At 39.0% G+C, this 26,006-nt stretch overlaps 2 protein-coding genes across 2 annotated transcripts in view; both read right to left on the reverse strand.

The window, feature by feature from the left end:
* The window catches only part of NUP133 (nucleoporin 133), a 37,650-nt gene extending 35,251 nt beyond the window's left edge, over positions 1–2,399 (reverse strand). Inside the window, exon 1 of the mRNA XM_052805715.1 lies at positions 2,158–2,399. Coding sequence (XP_052661675.1) covers positions 2,158–2,342 — 185 coding nt within the window. The 5' untranslated portion in view covers positions 2,343–2,399. The remainder of the gene's footprint in view (positions 1–2,157) is intronic.
* Positions 2,400–4,949: 2,550 nt separating this feature from the next.
* The window catches only part of ABCB10 (ATP binding cassette subfamily B member 10), a 31,651-nt gene continuing 10,594 nt past the window's right edge, over positions 4,950–26,006 (reverse strand). The window contains 12 exon segments of the mRNA XM_052805716.1: positions 4,950–8,245; positions 8,857–8,891; positions 10,414–10,457; positions 10,701–10,881; positions 11,964–12,043; positions 12,333–12,542; positions 17,928–18,023; positions 20,496–20,631; positions 21,420–21,566; positions 23,177–23,311; positions 24,942–25,144; positions 25,488–25,688. Of these exon segments, the coding sequence (XP_052661676.1) occupies positions 7,954–8,245; positions 8,857–8,891; positions 10,414–10,457; positions 10,701–10,881; positions 11,964–12,043; positions 12,333–12,542; positions 17,928–18,023; positions 20,496–20,631; positions 21,420–21,566; positions 23,177–23,311; positions 24,942–25,144; positions 25,488–25,688 (1,760 nt within the window). The 3' untranslated portion in view covers positions 4,950–7,953.

Raw genomic sequence — 26,006 nt, forward strand, 5'->3', positions numbered from 1 at the left:
CTGACACCCGGTTTGGGAAAATACCGTATTAAACAGACCTGAAGTAAAAGTTCCCCGAAACTGGAAATGGGCATGGAAATGTTTATCTCAACAAGAAAAAGCTGCTCCTGAGAAAAGAGATTCTGAACCCTTGAAATTGATCTGGGGCTCATGTTAAATCTCATTTTTTGATTCATATGGAAAGGAGAAGGGGGGAAGCTGGGGTGAGGGGGAATGCCTAAACATTTACTGTTTTAACTTCTTTTTAAATACAGAGGTTCTTATTATTTTCATATTTTTCCTTTACCAGGGATACATCTGAGGAACCCTCAAATTCAAATGCTAGTAAGAGATTATAACACTTAACATGTGGTATTGTATATTTATAATGTACAATACCACTTTTAAAGAACTTTAAAACTGTTCAACTATAAAACGTTTCAGTCAGAATTTGTTACCATGAGAACAGAGTGTATCAAATATCCTACAAAGAATCTGAGAGCACCTGAGAAACCACAGACTCAGAAAATCTTAACTACTGTAGGAGAGTAAATGAGCAAAATGAATAAACATAGATTAATAACTCTCATATTTTTTCTTTTTTTTCCTTTTCATACAGAAAAGTCATACCTAACAGTTCAATCAGGATTTTCTGAAAAAAAAGTCAGTGAACATAATCCAGACAATATTAAGCACTTAAATTTCAAAAAATCTTTTAAGAAGATCTCTTATCAAAGATTCCTAAAGAAATCAAGCTGGGAGATATGAGGAAAAGTCTTACTGTAGACCTAACCCTGTATAAAGGAAAGCAATAAACAAAAATAATACAGAGGAATGAAAGGCTAATTCATACACTGCAGGAAAGTTTCCATGCTATAAATCCGTACTGGTGTCTCAAATCTTCAGCACAGTCATAAAAGAAACCAACTACCAGAGTGACAGTGTCCTGACAGTACAATATTATTTAGGACAGTCAAACAGCAAACAGAATATCTGAGTTACTAAATACAGAATAAAAGGCAAAACAGAAAACATGACAACTCCACATACAGCTTCTTGTGTACTAAGATGACCTAGCATGCACACATCTCAAAAGGATATTGTAGAAAAGCTACTGAAAAGAGATTTAAGGATGACCAGACATAAAGAATATCTTACAATACAATACATCCCAACAGAAAAACAAATGGTAACACTGCATTTGTGAAACAGCAATGTTGTAACCTACAATGGCTTCAGCATGTAAAAATGAGGCAGGGTTTGCAAAGAAAGAGATAAAATATTTTTTTAAACCTTCTTGTATAGATAGTGGAAAGCAAGAGCTTTCAGGCAGAGCCCTCTCATTAGGCTCATTTAGAAGTATGCCTTAATACATTTACTGAGGCACAGGACCAATATGATCTAATTGCTGACTATTACACATGACCAAATGACACTTTTTTCCCCTCCTTTTACTCAGTAAGGTCAAATGATTTTATCTAACCACAAGCCTCCATGTCTGCATCTGGATTTTGGTTGTGTTCCTAAGACTCAACGAAGAGATTCAGATGGGCAAGCACTTGGAACGCTTGTCTTTTTTTTTTTTTTTTTTAAACTATGATACTTTTTCTTGCTACTTTTTTAAATCACTAGCCTAACTTCCCATTAGCTCTCTCAACAATTACTGCTACTTCAGCAAAGAAAGAGCGAGTCTCTTCAGATCCTCAGCAACAGCAGTTCTGTGTGTGACAGACCCTTTCCCCAAGGAACAAACGAGCAACTCTCCCCTCAACAACGAGGCAGACGACGGGAATTGCAGTCAAATCTCCTGCAGCAAGAGGTAACGCCGCTCGCTGCTGCCCGCTGTGGAAGGGGCGGCCGGAGAGAGCCCGGCGGAGGAGCTGAGGGGCCCGGGGGACACTCACTCGCCCTCCCCTCAGCGGGCCGGGAGGGGGCTGACCCTACGGGCAGCGGTCCCCGCCAGGCCCCGGCTGCGGTGCCTGCCACGGAACCCCGGCAACGGAAGGCTCGGGGTTCATTCCAGAATCGGGAAAGGAAAGGGAGAGGGGAAAACCCTCGGGGTCCGAGCGGCGCGGCCTGAGGCGGGCGGGAGGGGCGGGGCCCGGGCCCAGGCCCAGGCGACGGCCCGGCGGGAAAAGGCGGCTCGCGCCCCCGGGCCCCTGCCCGGGCGGGACTCACCGGGCGGAGAGGGAGCCGCTCCTCCGCGCCACCGGGGAGAACAGCACCGGGGAGCCGGCTGCCGCCACGACGGCCAGGTTCTTCCTGCCGCCCGGGCGGGAGAGAGGGCTGGGGGCGGCGCTGCCGAGGTTCCTGCGGGCCGACCCGCCGGGGGTCCGCGGGGAGGCGGGAGCCGAAGGGAACATGGCTGGGGAGAGAGGAGCGCTACCGGCCCTGGGCTCCCGCCGGGCGCCGGCTGACTGCGTCACTCCGGGGCGGGGCGGGGCGCAGCCCCTGCCGGGGAGCGGCGGAGACCCCGCAGCCGCCCGGCCTCTTTCCCGCCTTTCCTTGATTCAACCCAGCAGCGGGGAACTGCGTGAACGCAGAAGCGTCCAGTTTCTACCTCAGGTGCACCGGCGCTCCCGCCGCGCCGCAGAAGAGGATTTTTCCTCTCCGGAGCGGCGGAGCCCAAGGAAACTGCTTCGGGCCCGCTGGCACGTCGTGACCTGCAGAAGATGGCTGCTTTACCGTGCCCTCCTGCCCGGCCCAGGAGCCTGAGCGGCCGCTTTCCTCACTCTGAGGCTTAGGCTGCCAGCTGTGGCGGGTGGTCTGGCAAAAACAGGGGTCCCCTCGCTGGGATCTTTCTGAAGAAGGGTGGGTGCGCTCGGTCCTTCAGGACGCTGCCAGTGGGATTCGCAAGGCTGGATTTGGGAACCATTTTTCGCTGACTTCATGCAGTTCTGGCGCTAACCGACTTGGGCAGAGAAAGGCGACAGCATACGCTCAAAAAACTGCCATCAAAAGACCATTGCGAACCGCTGTTTGGGACTTCAGGAAGGACATGTATTCCAGTAATACAGTTGCCTAATCTTTAAAGTAGCCTGTGCTGTAACCTGTGCTTGTCCGCAAATTCCTAATAAAAAACAAAACAAAACAAAAAAACCAAAGGAAACACATTCCATGCAAATCTGGGTATGTTTCACATCTATGGTAAATGACAATCATGCGCTACAACTATCTGATGGTATAGAGTTAGATTTTAGTCTTAAAGGGGAGCTAAATGTTCTCATTGAAAGAAAATACTCAACTGCATTGGTTTATATGAAGAAAAGAGTTTCCAGAAGGTACATACGTACCATCTACTCTGGGAAGAAGTTGAGTTATAGGTACATTATCAGCGAAGCTAATTAGTTAAGATAAAATGAACTAAAAATAGAATATTCAAAAACTGCCCATCATTTGCCAAAACCACGTTCTTTCATTAAAAGAGTTATGGCTGTTATGCTTTCTATGATGTGGATTGTGGTCCCACAGGACTGAACCTGAAATGCAGAGGAGAGAAACTTGAGATACTTCATCTGGCAGTACTGAAGTATGAGGCACCTGTCTGAATGTTTCAATGCTTTGACTTTTAACTTCACTTCATCTCCCTTTTGCTTTGATTTTATGGGAAAGGCCAGATACGAACGTTTAGTGGAACATCACTATACTATTAAATTAACGTAGTATCCTTCTATACAGCCTTCTCTATTTTACTCCATGCAGTGATGCTAAATCATCATGTTACTGTTGTTTCATCAAGAAAAACAAACCATCCAAACCAGAAAATGCACCCACAAAACATGCAAATGGGGAAAAAACTGAGTAAAATTCAAGCTGCTGTCCACATTGCCCAACATCCATGAACGGTGACATTCAAATTATTTAAAAAACTGAAAGCTCCCCTTCACATCTCGTTTCTAAAATATTTAAGATGATGCAGTGTGAGCACTAGTTTTTTGCTGATTGGATCCTGCATACACTTTGTTACACTTAGGGAATTACTTGGCTTCCTTTTGCTGTCCCAGTCCTGTGTTAAGAGCTCCATCTTCAGGAGAGAGGATACAACTCAACCTTTAAATCTCATTTTTGACAGAGAAAGCTGGCTTATAACTATATCGGTTAAAGACTTAACCAGTTCTCGAACTGGGACTCATGTGGTATTTGTTTTTCACATGAAAAGGTGACTGTCCAGCAAGCAATTTCGACAATACTGACATAGTGGCACTTGAACTAAGAGAATGGAAATAGTGGACTTACATTAAAGCCACAACTTCAAAATATATGGGATTGATAATCTTTTTATACTTCTGGTTTTGATTTATTGATTGATGGATTGAAAAACAGTGTAGAATATCTTGCTTGGGTAGATTAGCCACAAATAGCTGCCTACTTATTTAGAAAGAAAATTAGTTTGAAAGGATAGCAGCAATCAAACCCCATCATCTGCAGAGCAAAACAAAATTGCCATGTATTGGTTAACTGATTGTGCCTTATTGGGACTATGCAGATGTTTAAACAAAGATGTGTATAAAAGATCAGTAACATTTTCTTCTTCATAACATATGTAATGTCTTGCTCATCAGAATACAGAATTCCCTAAGAGGTCAGAGTATTAATCCATTGGATCACTGCATCATGAATTTAAGACCTCTTAAGCAACTGGAAATACTTCTCCCCATTCAAGACAGCTGAAAATGTTGAGCCGTGGAAATGTGAAGACAGAATTAACTGGAGAGACCACAAAGGCAGGATGTTGTCTTCTATTACTCCCCTAACTGGAGTCCACTCCCTTTTCAAAGATTAAAGTATTGATGGAAAAGAGGCACTCTGTATCAGAAGATCAAAGCAAAAAGTTGCATTAAGTACTTCAAAGCTGAGCTGAAAGAACTTTAGCTCTTTCAGAGATGCTGACCATTCACTGCAGTGATGATGCTTTGATCGATACTCTATTTAAGCATTAAAATAAATAGTTTAATAAGTAGTTTAAGTAATAAAGTTATTTAAGACACTTTATTTTCAGTATGTTATTTCTCTCAGGAAAACATTCATGCTGTCAAGAATTAGAAAACTAATTAGGAACACAGTAAAGGGATTAAGCATACATTGAGAGCTGACCTGTCATTTGGTCTCCAAATACTCAACCCTAACTAATACATTCAATTTAGCAAGGTAGTTTTGAAAGCCATTAGATACAGTATTTAAACCCCAGAAGTCATGACTGAGTAGCAGAAGTTAAGGAAGGAAATAGTTCTGGCCTCCAAGGCAAGAAAGGCAGTATTACTAAAAGACTTCAAAATGATGCCCATAGGTATCAATTAAAATATGGCAACTAGTGATAGAAACTGAAAAATTTTTATATTACATATTTGATATACATGTGTGCATGTAACGTTAATTACATTTATTTTTGAATGTCTGGGAAATCATCTTTACTACTTTTCTACACAGAGAAGATATGTTTAGGCCAAAGTTGAACACTAGTGTGTGTGGCATAAAAGAGACATGGTCTTATATAATATGCTGCACCAGGGCTACATGGACACTTTGAAACCTCTAACAATTCTGAATAAGCTCTGTCCTTTCCTTCAGGAAATGTTGGATAAGTTTAATTTGATTCAAATTGTATTTACCTGCAATCAAAAGAATTTCCGAGTACCTTTTGGCCTCTGGAATACACTAGGAGTAGCACAACTGTGTTTTGAGCTGTTAATACCATCCCTCATGGAACTGAACCTCTTTGTACTGACAGTAGCTTAAACAAAACAAATAGCAGATATGCAGTATTACTAAAAACTGAAGAGAGCAATGATGGAAAATAGGAGTCAGTGACTCCAAGAAAGTTTGGTTTATACTTCTTTCTGATGCACAGTCAGATATTCTCACGTTAAGTCTTTTCTACGTTGCATAGCCCATTTTTGTCCTATGGACCATGGTACGCAAGGCTGCAGCATGAAATAGTGGTCCTTAGCAAAAGATGCCTATCAGGATTGTTAATGATACACCAACAGTTTCCACCTTAGCCAGGAAGGTCTTCAACTCTTGTAACAAAAAGAATGCAATAGTTTAATTTTTCTCTTTCTCACAGCTTTTTCCTCATTAATCTACTAGGGCTCCTACAGTTAAAAAATGCAACCATACCCAGTGTTGACTAGCACTGCTGTGGAAGTATACAGCATGCCACATGCACGCATCACGTACATCGCAGGTGTGTAAACCACAAATCTGTAGTTGTCCAGCAAAGCTTTCTACTTGCAGATTACTAAGAAACTCTGTTTTCTCAACTCGTTCAGGTCTGTGGTTTCTTCTAAGGAGTATTTGGAGTAGTTCTAACCTGAATAAAGTCTGTTATCCAATATACCTGTTATGACAGACATTCACCTTTCAGTGGACTAGAGCTTTTCTGTAGCTTTTCACACTTTTCTGTAGACTGCAACCCTGCCAGAACAACTGATGAACAAAAGACATAAAACATTAATTCAGTTTGGCTGCAAGTAATTCCTGTAACCTGTGTAAACACATAAATAAAGGGGCTCATTGCATCTCACATAAGGAGCAATTACATGAGTAAAGATTAAAGTTCAAGCCCTTCTAAATACATTATAAAGAGAATAATTGGTAGTCAACACTGAAATTAAACACTGAGTCAGTGGTATTTTTGGCATATCTTTAGTACAATATCTGCTTCTAGTAAAACTATATCAGAAGATAAAATTACATCTGGATGTAATTTTCTTTTCATTCCCTAGCACAGGCATCTCTTTAGCGTTTTCACTATGTTCCACAAAATGCTATTAATGGCACATTAGATAAACATCTTAAGCTTGCCCAGCACTAGGTATCTCACCTATTGCCAATAAAGTTTTCCAGCAACAAGTTTTCCTAGCATAGATGATTTTTAATGTGACCTGGAAAGTTTCTAGCTTTTTTAAATTACCTTGTGGGGTTTTGCACCTTCAGAACTTTAGAGAGATTCTGTTGGAAAAGATTCTTTAATTAGAAACATGAAGCCTACTCTTTACTGCCAAATGTACCCTCCTGCAGTTAATCAAATTAATGTAAAGCTCTTATTTTTACTAGTTGTCCTTGAGAAGGTAGTTTCCTGGTTGTCCCTAACAAGGCAGTTAGGCCAAACTCGGGATTTCTATGAATGAAATTTTAAGCAACAATAAAAAACTTACATAAGCCTTAAAAAAGGACAAAAACTTACATATGTAAGAGCGCATTCTTTTGAATGTCATCTTAGAAAGGAAGTGAACCTAAAGGACTGGGAAAATAGGGAAGGGAAGAAAATGCATGCAAATTTTAGATTTTCCTATGCTGACTTAGTATACTAATACACTTCCTTTGTCCTTATGTAAAGTCAGTTAGGTTTTTTGTTTGGTTGGGGTTTTTTGTTGTTTGTTTAAAGAACTTTCCTCCAGCTCATGCTTCCATACTTGCTAAAATGTGTTCTCATATGTAATTCTCTACAGTAACTGTAGATGGTGATCATAATCAACTTTCAGATTTCAGAACAAATGGTAACTGAAAGGATAGTGCAGTGGAAGTCAGAACTTTCAGAGTATGTTAGTGTCACGCATTTTTGAATTCCAGCATTTTAAGACTACTGACAAGCACAGAAAGCAAAAGTTCCTTGAAAAGGGAAGAGACAATGATATGAAAATGGTAAGATTGTCATTTAATTACCCTTAAAATACTGAACTTACTTGAGAATGCAGCACACCATCATACAGTGCATTTCAGCAAACAAGATTCTAAATTGTCTCAATTAACATAACACAAAGGAGAAAAATCTATACACTGAAATTATCTCAATGTGATAGACATTTTAAAAAGTTGCAATAATTATTAAAAAGCTTTCAATAAAAAGTTTAAACACATTTAAGTTTCAAAAGAATATTTTGTACATTTTGGAAAAATATAACATTTACTTTACATAACTGAAACATAAGTTATATTCTTTGTAGTTTGTAAGCTTCTGTTATTCATACATTCTCATACATTTTCTTTTAATACATGCTTTTCTCTGGATTGTAAATCTAATGCAAAAGTATCATTATTCTGAAGAAAAGCTTGTTTCTGCATTAGTTTCCTGAAAAGTCCATTTGGATTTGCAAGTAGTTCCTCATGTTTTCCACATTCAAGAATTTTACCCTGGCCAAGGACTGCAACAAAATCAGCATTCTGAATAGTAGACAGACGATGAGCAATAATTAGGACTGTCCTCCCTTCCATCAGCCGGTCCAGAGCTTCTTGCACTAGATATTCATTTTCAGCATCCAAAGCACTAGTAAGAAATGGGAAGCAGGGAGGGGAGAGAGGGGATATTTGTTATTTTAAAACAGGTTAGTTTTGTATGCATTAGGCTTATTTTGCTAAAACTGCAAACCCTTGCTATTGTTGGTGAATATGAACCAATGGAACTGCAGAAAAGTTTCAAGAATATGCTTAGTGCACACATCCAAGTTATAGGCATTGCATATTCTCATATGCAAAAACGTGCATGGAGAAATAACACTAAATTAATTCTGTGAAAAAAATTAAGTTATACTGCAGTATAATCATCTCTTTTACACTAAGATCTTCATTTAACTAAAGATACGAAAAAGCTTTAAGTAGCTGTTTCAAAATCAATTTACATATAACAAATTTAACTCCATGAAAAATTACAACACAGTGTACCAGCTATCCTTTCCACTTTGCATAAACAGCTTTTATCACAGGTCTCCTAACCAATTCACACTTTCTAGAAAGCACATTCTTTTTGTGGGTAGAGAAGAATAAGGGGCTAGGTAATTCTTGCAAGGGCATGCAGAGAAAGAAAGAAGAGAGAACACCTCCCAAATCTGCGTTTTACAAATACATGATTTCTAAGTTTCTACTTCTTTTCTTTCTTACCTCGTTGCTTCATCTAACAGAAGAATTTTAGGATTCTAAAGAAGAAAGTAAAATTGGTTATAATAAAAATTAGACAAGATCTGAATATTTATATCAATAGAGAACTGGATTCATACAGCTTAAAACTCCAAGTAAGTGTACTTACTTCATCAAAAGAACTGAGTGTTGTTCAAAGTATTACTTTTAAGAAGTCTAAATGCTAAGAGGACAAAACAGAAACAACACTCTTCCACCTTCAAATTTTCCAAACTAAAGTAACAGAACACTATTACCTGATAACTATTTGAAAGATACAAACTAAACGTGGGAGATGGTTTTTAAGGCATACTTGGCAGCACTGTGGTCAAAAGTTCAATTTCCTATTTACTGCTCTTATGTGGATCTTTCACAGAGGCTCAGCTACCCTCCGCTTGCAGTCTGCTATATATAACTGTCTAGTAACAAAAAATAACAAAAACCTACCAACAAACAGTATTTCACCGACAGATGAAATACGTAGTACTTAAGAACTAGCATGTAAGAAGTCTTCCCAATTAAATAAAAAAAAAAAGAAATAGCTAGTGCTCAAATCCCTAACATACTGCTTCTGAATTAAAGTACATAACCCAAACTTCCTTGATAAAGTTGAGAGTAAAAGCTTTAGACTTTATCTGGAAGAGAAGGGACTCCATTGCACCCCCAATCACATATATATCAACTACTCACTTATTTTTTAAAACTTTTTTTTTCCCCAAATAAAGTCTCTACTCCCATGAACTGTACTTGACATGAAATGCAATCAGCTTTTCAGCATTCGTGGGAAAAGAGAACTGGTATAATGAAAAATTCCCAGGAATCTAGCAGAACTGGGCATGCTAGGATGCTATAGAGACCCATGCGGCTTAAGGTGAACGTAAGCTGGGTTCAGCTAGGGTCAAAACTTCCAGCTGAGCATCAGCCCCAAACCTCCTCCCTGCGAGGCCCCGTGGCTGTCCCTGAACTAAACTCCCTGTCCTTCTGATCCTCAGAAGCCTCCTCAAATTTGTGCAGCACAGAGCCCACCCTAAAGCTAGACCCACGCCAACCCTTGAAGAAAAAAATGACACCACATTGTGCCTGAAATAGTATCTTGTCCCAAATCCAGAGCAGCTCCCCTCAAAGCCAAGACAGGGCATCTATAGTGCTAGTAAGCTGCAACCCAGAAAAATCAACCCATGAATGATAGAGGTCTGAACACAGAGACAGAGCTGTCATATATGAGTTTACTAGCACCACATTCTTAAAGTCTTCCTTCATCCTAGACCTGATCTTATGAAAGTGAGCCATTATACAATGATTTACCATCAGTCTTGGCAAGAACTATGAAAAAACATGACTGAAAGATAGGAAGAAGTACTTACATAAGTAAATTGTCTTTAGTTAAACCGCTCAGCCCTTTCAAACTTCTTCATTAACATAAAAGATATAATTTTCTTTTTAAAAATCTTTTTCTACCTCTCCCATTGAAAGACCTCCTCCTTTTTAACCCTTCCCACCTCCCCACAAAGTAGTTATATAGCTATTTGGGTACTGGCTTACCTTGAGCAGAGCTCGAGCAATTGCAATTCGTTGCTTCTGTCCACCTGGGGGAAAAAGCTCAGTAAATTGAAGTAGGAAAACATATGTAAAGTAATTTTAACTGAATGCCTGGGCTGAGCAGAATTACGCGCATGTACTTTAGGGGGTGGGATGGAGATGAAGGAGGGATTTTTTTAATACTTATGGCAGACTATGACTTGGAGAAAAAACTAGTAACAAAAAATAACAGAATTTTTACTTCACTCTATAGCATCCAGATTTTTAAAATAAGCAATATAAAGATGTACCTGAAAGCAAAATGCCTTTTTCTCCAACTAGAGTGTCAAACCCTTTTGGAAAATCTCTGATAAAACTAGCAGCATTAGCTATTTCAGCAACTTTCTGAATCTCCTCTGCAGTCACAGTAGAAGGATCCTCTGCACCATAGGCAATATTTTCAGCAATAGAACAGGAGAACAGAATTGGTTCCTGATAAATTCAAAAACATAACTAATATGGTAGAGACCTGTAATCACATGCATGTATTGTCTATATCTCAAATAACATAAATCCCACTTACAATACCCAGCATTAATTTCTTTTATATCCATACAAAAGAATATGTAAGCTAGAGTTAATTGAATTAGAAACAAAAAACAGAGAAGAGGACTGGCGGATAGGACAAGTGATGTACAATGGGAAAATGTCTGAAACAAGGTAAGTCTGCTCTGTTTATAAAATAGAGACATGCTATAGTATGAATGCCAGGATGAATCTCCTACTGGTAACTCAAGGGGAATACATACATTCAAAAAGAAAAACGCTAATGTGTCCACAGGAAAATAATTTTTGCACAAAAGCTTTTGGTGGCATTATTACATTAAGTAGATGTTTTAAAATGCAACATGTGCTCAGTTATCCTCATGCTTTTAACCAGAACATCAATCTAACAGTTAATTGCACTGTGAAGCACCTGGGGAGAAGAGGGAAGGAACATACATATTCTAATTGTCAAATAGTTTATTTTTAAGAGACCATTGAACATCTCTCTGTACTTGCAGAGTTTGGGGGTTGCTAGGGAGGGGGCACTACAAGATTAAGTGCCAACAGTGCTGTATTTTCATGCTTTCCTAATGGAATTGCCTGGAAAGAACACAGAGCACAGGTGGTCAGTTTTCAAATGATTGTGTAAAATATGATTGTGTAACTGCCATTAACACAAAACGTGATTAAACGTTAAGCCTTGTGTTACTTTCTTCAACAAATCATAGCAAACATCAAGATGGTCATACCTATACAATTTGCAACAATGTACTTTCCAGTCTCCACATGCGCACTTTTCTTCTAAGCTAACACTTTGAATCTCTATAATTATGTAAAAACAGACTACAGAATAATGGGACTAGCTCTGAATACTTATTTTTAGAACAAAGCATGCACAACAGCAGTTATGGTGACATGAAGGGATTTCACTGAGAAGGAAGATTATATAGTTTTAAAAAGAAGTGAGGCACAGCTAGTTGATCCCACAAAATTATTTCATTCACTTAGAACTTTTTTTTCTTCCTTACCTGACTCACTGTTCCAATCTTTGTCCTGAACCACAGTGGATTTAACTGACGGATATCAAAGCCATCAACAGTGATAGTACCTTAAATTAAGAAACAGTAAAGTCAAATGTGTTTGACAAGTACTGAAAAGAGGCAGAAAGAACAGTTGAGAATAACGACCCCTGAAGAATCACATACTGGTGGATCAGAAATGCAAAGCTATACAGGCACCACCACAAGGTAACAAACCATACACCCCAGCAGGAAGCGCGGTTCATCAGTGGAACAGTCACATCAAGATGTCAAGCACAGGAAGCCCGACTGTTTGTAAGGTGTATCTGAGATGCAAAGCACCAATTGTCACTAATGAGAGCAACACACAAAACATACCTGAGATAGGATCATACAGCCTCAGCAGAAGGGATATGATAGTTGATTTCCCTGTACCACTTGGGCCAACCAGAGCCATAACAGAGCCAGCTGGAATGGAAAGGCTAAAATCTTTGAAAATGGATGTTTCTGGACGTGTTGGATATGCAAACTCAACGTCCTTGAATTCCAAAGCACCTTTGAACGTGTCTTTGCCTAGTGTGATTCCCTCTATATGAGAAAGAATAAAATACAGAAACGTGAACAGAAACAAAAATCAGCTCAGCCCTCCTAGAACTTGCTTTACAGAAACCCAATAGAAATATTTATCTCCATGTTAAATCCAGGGATAGCTGCAAGCCACAGTTCAGGACCACAGGGGTTATATTTCAGCCATGACTGAATCAGTGTGGTACACCACTGGTTCCTGAGTGTAATTTCAGGTTGCTCACCAGCAGTGAAGCTGTAGGCTACCTACAGCAAGAGGGAGAATTTGCACCTTGCTAATACCTAACAACGAACAATGTTCACTTCTAGTAGAATTATCTGAATTTTTAAACATATTATGAACAATTTAAGTTTTGTCAATTAGGAGCAATGAAATAAAATGTCATTGTTGAAGGCCAAAGTCCCGTTGCCATAGAACACATGCAAAAAGATAAACATTGCGAATCATTTACTGCCCTTTCATCAAGCCACAAAAGTCACGTGAAACACCCTCCTCTTTGGATAAGAGCAGTTCCCTCTCCACCAACTGTTAACTGGGTAGCTTTTAAGCTGTCACTAGAATAAAGTTGCTGCTAGGTTTGTTGCATTAATGGCCATTTTTTAGGGTGTTTTTTTAAGTGGAAAGTATATTTAATAAATTCAGGACAACAGTATATTCAAAGACCAATCAGAGGCATAACTCTTAGGCAACAGTTCACTGAAACTAAAATTTCAGTTTGTGAAATACCATAACAAACCATCATGAATGAACAACTGCCAAAGTTAAATAAAACCAGCTTCTTTCTGGAGCACAGCACTGGATTTAAACAATTATCTTAAAAGAATATCAGTACTAGAAAAAGCTTATAAATAGGTAGGACAAAGAAACACAATTTCTTCAAGCCTTGTTAAATCCCAGCAACACATATCCATACAAAGCAAACTAAGTGGACAGTGGTGCTGCATTCCCAAAGGATAGAGTCTCACTGACAAAGTTCCTACCAGTTTTGTGAAAACTGGCAGCACCAGAGCAATAACTGAGCAGTGTTTGTTCATGCTGAAGACATGCAACTCAAACCCCTTAATTCTGTTCAGACGCAGCACATAGGTAACCCCCAACTAGCCACAGCATATGGTAGCACATGCCCGTGTTTGGTTAAACAGTAACTGTGGATAGGAAACACAGACACCCGTCAGTTGCAATCAAGATTTCACTACTCCTGCAGTTCCTAGACCAAATAATTTATTTTGCTTTTCTTTTTCCCGGATTCCCTCCTCTTCTCCAGCCTTTCAGTTTAATGGTAGTAGCATAGAAATGGCAAAGGCAAGAACATACAATTTCAGACTCCTTCCTTGACTTTAGTCCATGGACATACACATTGTAACTTCTTTGTTAGGTAAAAGCACAATGGCCTGTAAACCTCCCCTTGGGAAAAGAAATGTATTTGCTAAATTCTGTGCTAGCAGCATAATCTTTACTATTACCAAAGTAACAAGTAATCGCTTATCTTTATTCTCAGTTCCAGTTATTGCACAGTCTATTCCGTGCCCTGAAACACTGAAATCTACTGCAATACAGGAAGTCTGGTACCACAAGTCCTTCCTCTATATATTACTGTAAAAATATCTAAAAGCTATATACAGGACTTGTTTCTTGTTTGGATTCTAGATACAGGAAAAAAATACATTATAATTTGTTCCTGAGATATCTGTTGTCACCAACAACAGCTGGAGTTCCATGAAAATAAAACCTAAGTAGCCAAGAGAGTAGATGTTTCAGGTGGGTTTGGACAGTAGAGAAATAGTCTCTTGGCTTTATTGTCTGATGTGCCAGAAATCAACCATAATTGGGTTCTGAGACTAAGGTTTATATACTTTCTTATTTAGTTAGTTTATACTGAAAGGAAACTTAAAAGAAGCTTTCTGTAAGCCTATGCTACGTGGACATCTGAAACTTTGTCTGACTTATGTTCTGTCTATAAAATAAAGATTGTTTTCTGGATGTCACTATTGGTGTGATTAAACAATTTGTCGTGGTTTAACCCCAGCCAGCAACTAAACACCACGCAGCCGCTCACTCACTCCCCCCCACCCAGTGGGATGGGGGAGAAAATCGGGAGAAGAAGCAAAACCCGTGGGTTGAGATAAGAACGGTTTAATAGAACAGAAAAGAAGAAACTAATAATGATAATGATAACACTAATAAAATGACAACAGCAATAATGAAAGGATTGGAATGTACAAATGATACGCAGTGCAATTGCTCACCACCCGCCGACCGACACCCAGCCAGTCCCCCGAGCGGCGAATCCCTGCCCCCCACTTCCCCGTTTCTGTACTGGATGGGACGTCACATGGTATGGAATACCCCGTTGGCCAGTTTGGGTCAGGTGCCCTGGCTGTGTCCTGTGCCAACTTCTTGTGCCCCTCCAGCTTTCTCACTGGCTGGGCATGAGAAGCTGAAAAATCCTTGACATTAGTCTAAACACTACTGAGCAACAACTGAAAACATCAGTGTTATCAACATTCTTCGCTCTGAACTCAAAACATAGCACTGTACCAGCTACTAGGAAGACAGTTAACTCTATCCCAGCTGAAACCAGGACACAATTCAATACCTGCAGTGGGAAAGACAACTTCTGCCCCAATACTGCTGCTTACTCTGCACTGGTATTACTGTAAAGTTGAAGACCACTGAAATAATCCAGATTAAAAATAAAAAAAAATCCCACGCTGCAGTGTGGCACTGGATGTCGTGGCAGGAAGTTTAAGGCAGCTTCATTGGTAAAGACAAGAGTGTGTAACTATCCCTTCATCAGTCAGTTGGTGATTACCTTTTGGACAAAGGACCTTTGGACCTTTTGCTATTCTAAGTCTGCCTCCATCCACTGGAGACAATATTACTTTTCAGTGCCTAAATCAAGTCTACGCACATTGAAAAGCATCCTACAGACAGGCTTGCAGCTGTGAAGAGAAAAGAGACAGAGGCCAACTGTGACTTGGTGTCCATCAGATTAAGAATCTGAGGAATTCCAGTGCAGGGAGACAGAAGCAGAAGAGAAATTTGAAGCACAGCATTTCAAAAGAACCCCTCTGTAGTAACCAACTCAAAAGATAAAACTCCATTCTTTCTGTGCTGCTGTGGCAAAGCTGACAGGATGCTGGGTTGCATCAACAAGGGCATCACCAGCAGAGATAAAGAAGTCATTATCCCACTCTACTCAGCACTTGTCAGGCCACACCTGGAGTACTGGGTTCAGTTTTGGTCCCTGCTGTACAAAAAAGATGTGGACAGGCTGGAGGGGGTCCAGAAAAGGGCCACAAAGACGGTCCAAGGACTGGGAAGCCTGCCATATGAGGAAAGGCTGAGAGAACTGGGTTTGTTCAGCCTTGAGAAAAGCAGGCATAGGGGAGACCTTATCATGATGTTCCAGTATTTAAAGGGTGGCTACAAAGAAGATGGAGACTCCCTTTTTACAAGGAGTCAACTGGAAAAGACAAAGGGTGAGATGGGGGGGGGGGCAGGTAATGGGTACAACAATGCAAACAATCAGCCACTGGAATAATCTCCCCAAGGAAGTGGTGTATTCCTGTATTCCCCAACACTGGACACTTTCAAGATTTGGCTGGACAGGGTGCTGGGCAATCTTGTCTAGACAGTGCTTTTGCCAAGAAAGATTGGACCCGGTGATCCTTGAGGATCCTTCCAACATGGTATTCTATTATTCTTTACAGCCAGAGCTCACTCAAAAAAACTGTTAGGTCTGTTGGGTGTTCTTTTCTGACTCTGACTCTTAGGGCAGCCCTTACAAAGTTTCCAAATCAGAGGACCATATAAAACTCAGAGAGAAACTAGTGTTGACAGCTCACCTGGACTCTGGTATATTGCATTTCTCAACAACATACAGAGCTGGTGAACACTGATGTACGACTTTTGCTAAGTGGGATGCAGGCGATTAAATAAAACAGCAACTCACACAGAAAGTATCTTCTACAAGCAGCTTATTGAACTACTTTGATGGATACAGGCAAACGCTGTTTATACAAAATACGCTCAGTACTAGAGGGCGTTGTCTAGCTTCCAAACAATTAAACTGTAAATAAGGTGTTGCTGGCAATGTATTTTTATTTACTATATTTAAATATTATTATATATTTAAAATATTTGCTTGCTCTATTTAAATAATTAAATATTATTTTAATTATTATTAGTATTTATTTTTTATATTTGTTTAAATGTTACTATAGTTAAATACTTATTTAAAAGGCAGATTTATAAAGGAAGTTTGCATATCTTCTTTTGGGGATTTGACTAGTACCTCAGCAAGCTTCCATAAAAAGCAAACTTCCATAAAAGTCTAACACCTCTCAAAGGTGAGCACATTCTTCTATAAACATACTGATAAAAACAGATGTGATTTCAGATTCACAAACCTATCTTTAGGCGTAAAGCAGCCCATGAAAAGAATTCAGATGTGAATGACTGATTTGCCACAAAAATTGGTTGTTTCTCCTTACACAACCAATAATGTCAAACTTAATTAATAAAGGACATTACCTCCTCTTCAAAACTTCCTTGTTCATACCTAAAGAAGGGAGAAATGTGGGTAGTGCTACTGTGAAGAGAGGGGTGCAAATCATTCCAAAAGCAACACCTGCTGTACTTGCACATCCACACTCTCCCGAGAGGCTGGAGTCTCCACCTCAGCTCCACCCCTTCCTTCCTTTCACTTCCCAGTCATGCCTCAGTCCCACTATGGCTGAAGAACTCAAAAATTCAGTTTGGCATGTGCTGCTGAAAGGCCTCAAACTTGTGCTTGCAAATTAGGTTTCAAATCAACATGTCTCACTAAGGAACTGTTTTCACTGGATCAGTATGAACCGTTTAAACTTGAGACACTATTAATGAAAAACACCTGGTTTTGAAAGCATCTCTTTTCAGACTGCTAATTCCTTAGCCATTAGAGATGAGTGTGGTAAATCTTTTAGTGGAAATATGAGATACAACCATCTCAGAGCTCCTCCCTCCCCTCCTTTTTCTTCCTTCCACTCTTTTCACTCTAAAGCTGATCCAAGAGACAGTGGTGATGACATCAAAGACATATTCCAAGAAGCTAGAAATGATCATGTCCTCAGTTACACTTTCAAAGTAATATATTTAAAACCATATTCTGAATTAATTAAAGAAAAAAAACCACCAAATTTTCAGCTTCTAAAATTTCTGATTAAAGGAAATTTTCATCATCTGTTTCATAGTTAGGAAAATTCACAAGAATTACCACTGTATCTAGTTTCTTTCAAAAGAATGTAAGGCAGTACTACCTTTAAGTACAACACACATCCTTCTGAAATACTGGTGACCAATACAAGAAAAATCAACCTATGAACAGTATCAAAGCAAGGACCCACCATTAAACGGAAGTTGGGGCTTCCTTTCAATAAGTTCCCAAAGACGTCCACCAGCACCTAGTCCTTTCATTAGCTCAGAGTAAAAGGAACTTAGACCTAAGTAAAAAGCAGAACAGTATTATGCATCCATAAGGAGTGGAAGACACAGGAGGTATAAAATTTGCATTATACTTTTTGTCACCAGCACTGAAGCATCAAATGTGTAGGGGATCTTTTACTCCAACACACTATCAAACATGTTGATTTAAATCCTATCTAGTCTCACTTGAGAGCTACCAATAACCCTTATTCACCATTCTTACTTATATCTGTAAAAGAAATCATTCTGAAGAAAAAAGAAGAAAATGTTAATACACTTAAGCTTGCATATACTCAAAAGCAAAGCAACTCTTTTTCATTCATCTGTCAGGAAGAACAGCATCCAACTTTAAATAGCCTTGCATGCAACCAACTAGGACAATTTTTAAAATCATTCAGCAGAATGGAACACTCTGAATGCCCTTCTTTGTCAGACAGGGTTATACTACTACAGGGGAGCCTGGCTGAGTCAGCCACAGGGGAGGGAGGGCACAAAACCTAAGGCTGAACTGATGCTTCAGAAGCTATGTGGAGAATGAACAATGTAAAGAAATATATCTCCCAAGTCAGCATGCTTCAAACATTACTGGAGAAAGCAAAAGCTAAGGACAAGGCCTGCATATAGCACTGGGTCCCAGCTCTTAGCAGCTGTGTGAATCATCTTGGAGCTGGCTTCGCTGAAGGGCTTTGCAGCTGAAATAAACACAGAAACCAACCTAGAACCAAAAATGGAGTAAGACATAAATATAAAATGTCTTATTTCTTCAGTGTTTGTGTGTCTTTCAAAACAGAGTAACCAATTTAAAAAACTCTGCATTCCAACAGAATAAACATACAGAAGAAACCACTTCCATCTTAAAATGCATATAGTGTTAAGAGTGATATCAGGAGGGAAGAAAACCCAAGGTATATTAAAATAGGTTTACTGGTTTATTCTTGCAGAGCAACAAGCCCAGCACAAGGTCATGAGTCTGTAAGTGTAGACAGGGCATTTCATCATGCTGCTGCTGAGGACTATCTGAAAGCTTGCAACACAAAGCACCAGCCGTGGTGAGAAGCTGTCTGCTTGGAAAAAAGAGCCAAAGCACCTACATCCTAGAGCAGAGCACAGGGGAGAAGGCATGAGCCTCACAGAGCACCTTGAAACTGAGACACTGAGGTCTGCAAATTCACAACCACTCTTAAAAAGCATTATATAATAAGGACAGCAAATACTACTTAGAAAATGTTTTTTAATTTTCATAACTTGTGTTCACAGTGTTTGGTAGAAAACACAGAAAACTGTTACAACAAAAAGGGGCAAAGTCCCAAATTATGCAGTGAACTTCACAGTTCATTGCATGAACTCCCATATGTATTGATGATGTCATAGCAAGCAGACTTAGCACTTCGACGATTTACATGCCTTGTAGGTGTCAAGGAAGGCAGGCTTCTTTTGGCAAGACACCTTTACTTCAGAGTCCCCATGAGAATAAGCTCTGTACAGAACTATATTCTTCAATAATCTTAAGTAGAATTTAACAAGATGTTTTTATAGCAAATAGAAATTAATCCAATGACATTTTATCGGTGCTTCTAAACTTATTCTTCATTTATTTTACATTAATTTGTCCCATGTTTTCACAGTGCCAGGTATCTGTCTGTTGACCAAACTTGGATGATTTAAGCAGAGATGAAAGGGTTTTGGTAGTTGGTATGGGTGCCACTGGAATTTTGATATTCGAGGAAGCAAGTTTTGTGAATTTTGCCTTCAGGCGCATCTTTGTGCTTCCCACAATATCAGGCTTAGTCTTAAAAGAGTACGGATGAGCTGCATTGCCCTACTAGTCTATCAGACGTAACAGATTCATTTTAAAGAACAACGCTTCCAAACAGTTGTCAAACTTCAAAGTACCTTATCTTCATTTTTGCCTGTATGCAGTAGTAAAGACTGCTCTGTCAAAAAGATGAACAGTTTGTTTCTGGGCCAGTAGATTACAGAGCCTGAGCTTCAAAGGAGGAGCCAATCAGTATGGAAAAACAAAAGGTTAGCACCAGAGTGTAGTGTTCTGCTGGCACATTGTTTACTCTTCCAGCTCAAGACACTCTATACTGAATTACAGCTAAATTCTACAAGTCTTTCTAAATAGAGTAAGTTTAACACAGACCCACATATTTTGTAAAAATTATAATACCAGTATTACTTCTTTACACAATATACCAAGTATCTTAATTTAGATGCAAAGAAAATTAAAGTAATATGTATCTGTCACATACACACATTGAAAAAAATAACCTCTGTATTCCTTTGGGAAAATGGAAGGCTTATATTAAGTTATAAATTATTATTTTCATTAACTCTTCAGAAAAAAAATTATGTATAATTTCTTGGGAAGATCATTTGGAAGAAACTTTTTAAGAAAGCCAGATCTTTTAAGAGGTTCTTCCCTCCCGCCCCCATACTGACTGTAATGCTTTGAAGTGAAGAAAATCTAATTTCTCATTCCATACCTCCAACGCTTATTCCAACCCAGAAAGCATACATTAGGAAAGATGAGAGTTCACCAACTGTCATGTAGGCACTGCCCATTAGTAATCCTCCTTTGTATAAGACTGAGAGGACAATTAAGTTTCCAGAAAGGCCAGTCTAAGGAAAAAGAGGAAAAGGCAGATTTTATCACATATATCTTAAATTTCATCCTCTAAAATGTTGCTTCAGAATTTTCCTTCTAATAAAAGAATTCCCATATTATGGGTATCTAGATTTTTAGAAGACTTATTTAAATTTAAACAAAACCAATCTGAAAGCAAACCAAGCCAACAGCCAGCCAGACATCCAGTGGCACTGCACTGCGCTATCCAACAAGTGCTCAAAAAGCAAGCAACTCTTTTCCCCGTGCCCCCCCACGCCAAATGGAAAGGAACACCAAACATTATTCTTAACCATCATTAAAGGAGAAGAGTTGATAGTCTGCAGTTACATTGCAGTTTTAGAATACTGTTAAGCAAACTCACTGCAAGCTGTTATGGAAAAATGCAATCCCACCCTCCCTCCCCGACCTGCGCACTCCCCAGCTTCCTTTGCATTGATGCTCATCTCATCAGGAACACAAACCTGTAAAACACTAAGGGTGGGGGGGAAGGTTTCCACTAGTTTAGTTCCCTGAATAGGAGGTATGCGCTCAGATAAATACTACCAAGCTAAGGGTGTGGGGCAGAAATAGAGGCTTAAACTGGCTTTATCATACCACTGTACCTTGAAGTGCAGTTTCACAGCAATTTAGACTGATTTAAGTCCAGTCTTCCCACAGTTTTATGTAGGTTCAATTTACACTCAATTCATTTATTTGTGGATTTATAAGTACCCTCATGAATTTTAAAATAATCGACACTTGGCAAAACATAGTTGGTTTACTTTCATCAAAATATACTTACTGCTCCAAAGAAGCCTGCCCGAGCTAGTGCCTCTTTTTTAGCCAGTTGTAGTACATAATCAACTTTATTTGTATACTTTCCCACTTCAGCCACTTCTTGTCCAAAAGCTCGAACTGTTCTTATGTTTCCAATACGCTCTTCAGCTAACTACATTAAAGCAAAGAACAAAACAAATATATGCAGACGCACAATTTGGAATGTTCATATTACGGAACATTTAAAAGCTAAACAAGTATCACTACACTAATCTCCAAATACATTCCTTTGGACACCACTGGAAAATTTCTTATGCCCTCCTCCCTCCCCACCCCCCCTCCTTTTTTTTTTATATTTATTCTATTAAGTTGAAAGTAAACTGCATGCCCAGGCAGTTTAAAAAGAACTTCAAGATTGCCTTAAGTGCTAGCAGAGATAGAAACTATAAAAGTAGCATTAAAAAAAAACCCTTAATTTGATGTGAACAACACACATAAGAAAATTACTATTCACAATAACTTGCAATAACAACGTGGGGAGGGGAAAAATAAAGAATATTCTATCCTACACTAAATCATGCAAGAAAGCCTGCTATTATTTCCTGAAACAATTCCACTCATTTGATCAAAGCAACACTGGGAATTAATTTAGCCCAACTACTAATGTCTCATTTCAACTCAGTATTTTATTTTAACTTCTAAACAGCAAAGTATTAATTCTAAAATTACCTCAATTGTAACCACTTAGACTAAGTTGTTAACAGACACTGTGATGGTCTTACAAAAAACAAGGCCCCCTTTTGTGAGTAAAAATATGACATAAAAATATAATTCTCCTTCTTCCATCCCCCATTCAACCTGAAAATTCAAATGGAACACTAAAATTGCTTGTTCATGTGAAGTCCCACACCTGGTTTGCAATGGCATGAGCTTCCCTTCAACACAGGATGAGGAAGATAAACAGAAGAGGGCTAATCTTCCTTCTGCACAGTCAATTTGCAGAAGTCCTACAAAGGACATGCCAAGTTTAAAACAGCTGACAATTGTGGTTATTTTAACTGGATCTTTCCTAATTATATTTCTATGCTTTTTAATGATGTGAGGAAAAGGTCACTATCACTACTCTTCTCTGATAGTGCTTTGCAATATTTCAGTGCAGTCAGCAAACACAATGAAAGCCCCTCTACAACAGCCTCTTTAGAAACAACAGCTTCCTCTACTTTCCTCCCAAATATCTGGATATGTGCTGAGATGCCCAGAAAAGCTTAAGAAATGTAAAATCTCATAAACATTAAAGATCTGACAATAAGGTCAAACGTCAAGGATTCATTTCAGAGAAGGACTTGCTAGCAAAGTTTTCTTAAAAGACAGAACCATCTAGGATGCTTCTGATGGCTTCAAACTCATAACCATAGTCCAAGAAAAGTGTTTTTCAAACCCAGGTACCAAATTACACAGGATTTCAAAGGTTGATTTTTTTATGCTCTCACAAAGCTAAAGCCTAACCTCTTTATCCTTTCCTACATTTCCAAATTCTCAAGGCCTGGTACCTCCACATTATATTGTTATGGACAACCAAAGCACCGTTGCTTTTGAGATCTATGAATAAGTGTTACTGATGTTTACCTTTCATACTATTCAGGTGCAAAACTACAGGCTCAGCATGGCTTAGGGCAATGAACAGTACAATTATCTTCAGAAGATCTTTAACTTCAGAGATATTAACCTAAATACACTAGAGCAACTTTGAAGTTAACTAGAAAGCATCTGTTAAAAGATTACCTGTGTTGCTTCTGCGAGAGAATCTTGGGTCATTTTAGTTAGTTTTCGCAAGTATCTTCCATAAATCACAGCCAGGACAGCCAAGGGTGGCACAACGCTCAGAACAAATGCAGCAAGGCTAGGAGACACAAAAAACTAGAAGAAAAAGTTATGTGTCAGGGGTGGTGAGTGTTCAGATTAAAAAAACCCACTAGAGTAGTGAAGTGCAACTTGCCTCACTAGAGTTTTCTAAAACTAGTAGGACTGTAATTTAGTGCTGCCATGCTTTCATTTATCATGTTTTATTTCTTCCAGACAAAATATCCATTCCTCCACAGCATTTGGGATGTATCCCATGGTTAGAACAAAGGATTATAAGCAAAGCGGTCTGGATTTCATTTCTTGCTTTCTCACTGGTTTGCTGTGTGGTCTTAGCCAAATATCTTAACCTGCCAGTAAACAGGCCTACTAGGAAATCTCTTGGGGATGCTGAAAGACAAAAGCTACTATATAGTTCCTAAAGCACTTACACAACTTTTAAATAGACAGTGTAATGCAGAAAGTTTGAGTAGAGAAATATCGTACACTGCTTCTGGGTAACTGAGGAACAGATGGAGTCACCAGTGCTCCCTAGCACCCACGAATGTTCATAACCTGGAATAATGGATTTAATTTACTGTTGCAAAACCTTATCACCTGTAACAATCATCATCAAAGCTCCTAAATGGGTTCTTTTAATAAGATTTATTGAAATTAGATCTAATGTGCTTTCATTTCATCTTGCTTTCAGTATTGAAAACAAAAAACTCCAGAAAAATGCAAAATCAACTTAACTGACAGGCTTTATAATTATTTCATAATAATCTCTTCTTTCTGGGCAAGCTTTTATAGTCCACCTTTTAACACTGTAGCATGGAAGCATTTTGAGCAGAATGCCTTTCATAAAGTTATTCTATTTTATCTATGGTAAGATAAAACCTTAGACTCTATTTGCTTAGATAAATACAGAAAGCCATAATTCTTATCAGTGACAAAGTATTAAAGCTTTAAAGCTTCATAATGGAAACTCTTAACAGTCTCTAATAACATCAATATTGGAAGCTTATTTTTATTTTGCTATCTGTTTTTAACTCCGGGTAGACAGCAGAAATTACCACAACTTCATTTAAGATAATTGCCACCAACATATCTTTTCTCAGATAAACCTAACAAAATTAATGCCACCAAAAAAGTTAAGGGAACTGATGCACTGCACTGAAGCCTTCATTAACATGCTTCCTACCTAAATATATTCTTTACTGATGGACTAAAGCAGAAAGACTAACACTTATAAAAATCCTCGGCAGTAATTTGATATTCAGTGCTGCCTTTGCTCACCTAGGCCTTAACCAGAATCAACCAACACCATTACTTTTACATCAGTCCCTTCACACCCTATTTCACCTACAAGCATGGGAACGTTATCACTGATTTTAATATCTTCAGTAAGAACAGAGTTAAGCTATTTGCCTACTATACTTTGCTTGATAAATTTGGGCAGCAACAGTAGTTCATTTCAAACCTTCATTCTCCATATTTTGGCCTGTGAGTAAACATCAAGTGGCTACAGGCACATCATCTGTTGCAAGGCAGTACTTAAAAGTTATTGTAGATAACCAGTGAAATACACTTGTATCCAAGAACACACATTCAGTTTCTGGACTGAATCACATTCACACATTACCTAACAGAACTGAAACAAACTTGAAACTACAAGAAGTGACAAGCAGGGAAGAGACCACCATACCATCATTCCAACCCCCACAGATGCCTGTGCTCCTGCCCGGAGCCCATCTGAAAGGTTTTCAGTCACTGAACGGCCCAAGAGGGCTGTATCCGAAGATAAGCGGTTTATCAGCTCTCCTGTTCTGGTCTTGTCAAAGAAAGCGGTTTCTTGCTTCAGAATAGAGGAGAACATGGTTGTTCTCAAACGCTTCACAATTCTTTGTCCTGTCAGAAACAGAAATCAGTGAAGCATGGCACACAAGACTTTACACAGACACCAACAATATAAAAATCACAGGATTACGCAGCACTGAACAAGTCACATTACAGAGTTTTAATATACCAGAAGAGAGTGAGCTTTAAGATGTCATGTAACAGTAAATAAAAATGAATAATTATTCCAGCATACTTATCTTTGCACTATTAGTTAACCTTTGATCTGGTTATAAAAGCTACTGATTCCAAGAGGATCTCTCAGCCAGTGCCAAGAATTTATTTCAGATCATTAGATATCCTGACTCTGTGAAAAAAGGTGACTCTCAGTACCACTTTTTGCTTCTGTTTTTACCTGCAGTCTGCATGAGGTAGACACGAGTAGCATTAGCAGCAGCACCACATAGAAAGATTCCACTCAGCAAGGCACACAGGCTGGTCAGGCTGTCAGTGAAGTCTTCACTGGGATTTGTATAAATAATGTCAATAACTTTCCCCAGAAAGAAAGGGGCTGACATAGTAATGACACTGGAAACTGTCAGAAAGCCAACAGCAGCTGCAAATCAACAAGGCAAAGGATAGGAAAATTATTCTGAATTTGCAGGATCATTAATAGTACATATGAAATAATTTTTCACTTGAAATTTCTATTAAGCTTGCAAGTGCCAATATTAAATAATCAGCGTTCTTTTAGGCCTAGTTCTGAATGGGCTATTTTAAGTCACTGTATAAATTAACTTGGGCAAGGCACATTTTAAGATCCTGAAAGCCTCTGTATACAATCAGTCCTGCAATTGCTTCTCTTGTCTAACCTTACACAGCACCATCCAAAAAGGTTAACTTTTCACAGATGTCATCCTTAGAAAGCATTAGC

The sequence above is a fragment of the Harpia harpyja genome, chromosome 13 (genome assembly GCF_026419915.1).
Source record: "Harpia harpyja isolate bHarHar1 chromosome 13, bHarHar1 primary haplotype, whole genome shotgun sequence".
Taxonomy (NCBI): domain Eukaryota; kingdom Metazoa; phylum Chordata; class Aves; order Accipitriformes; family Accipitridae; genus Harpia; species Harpia harpyja.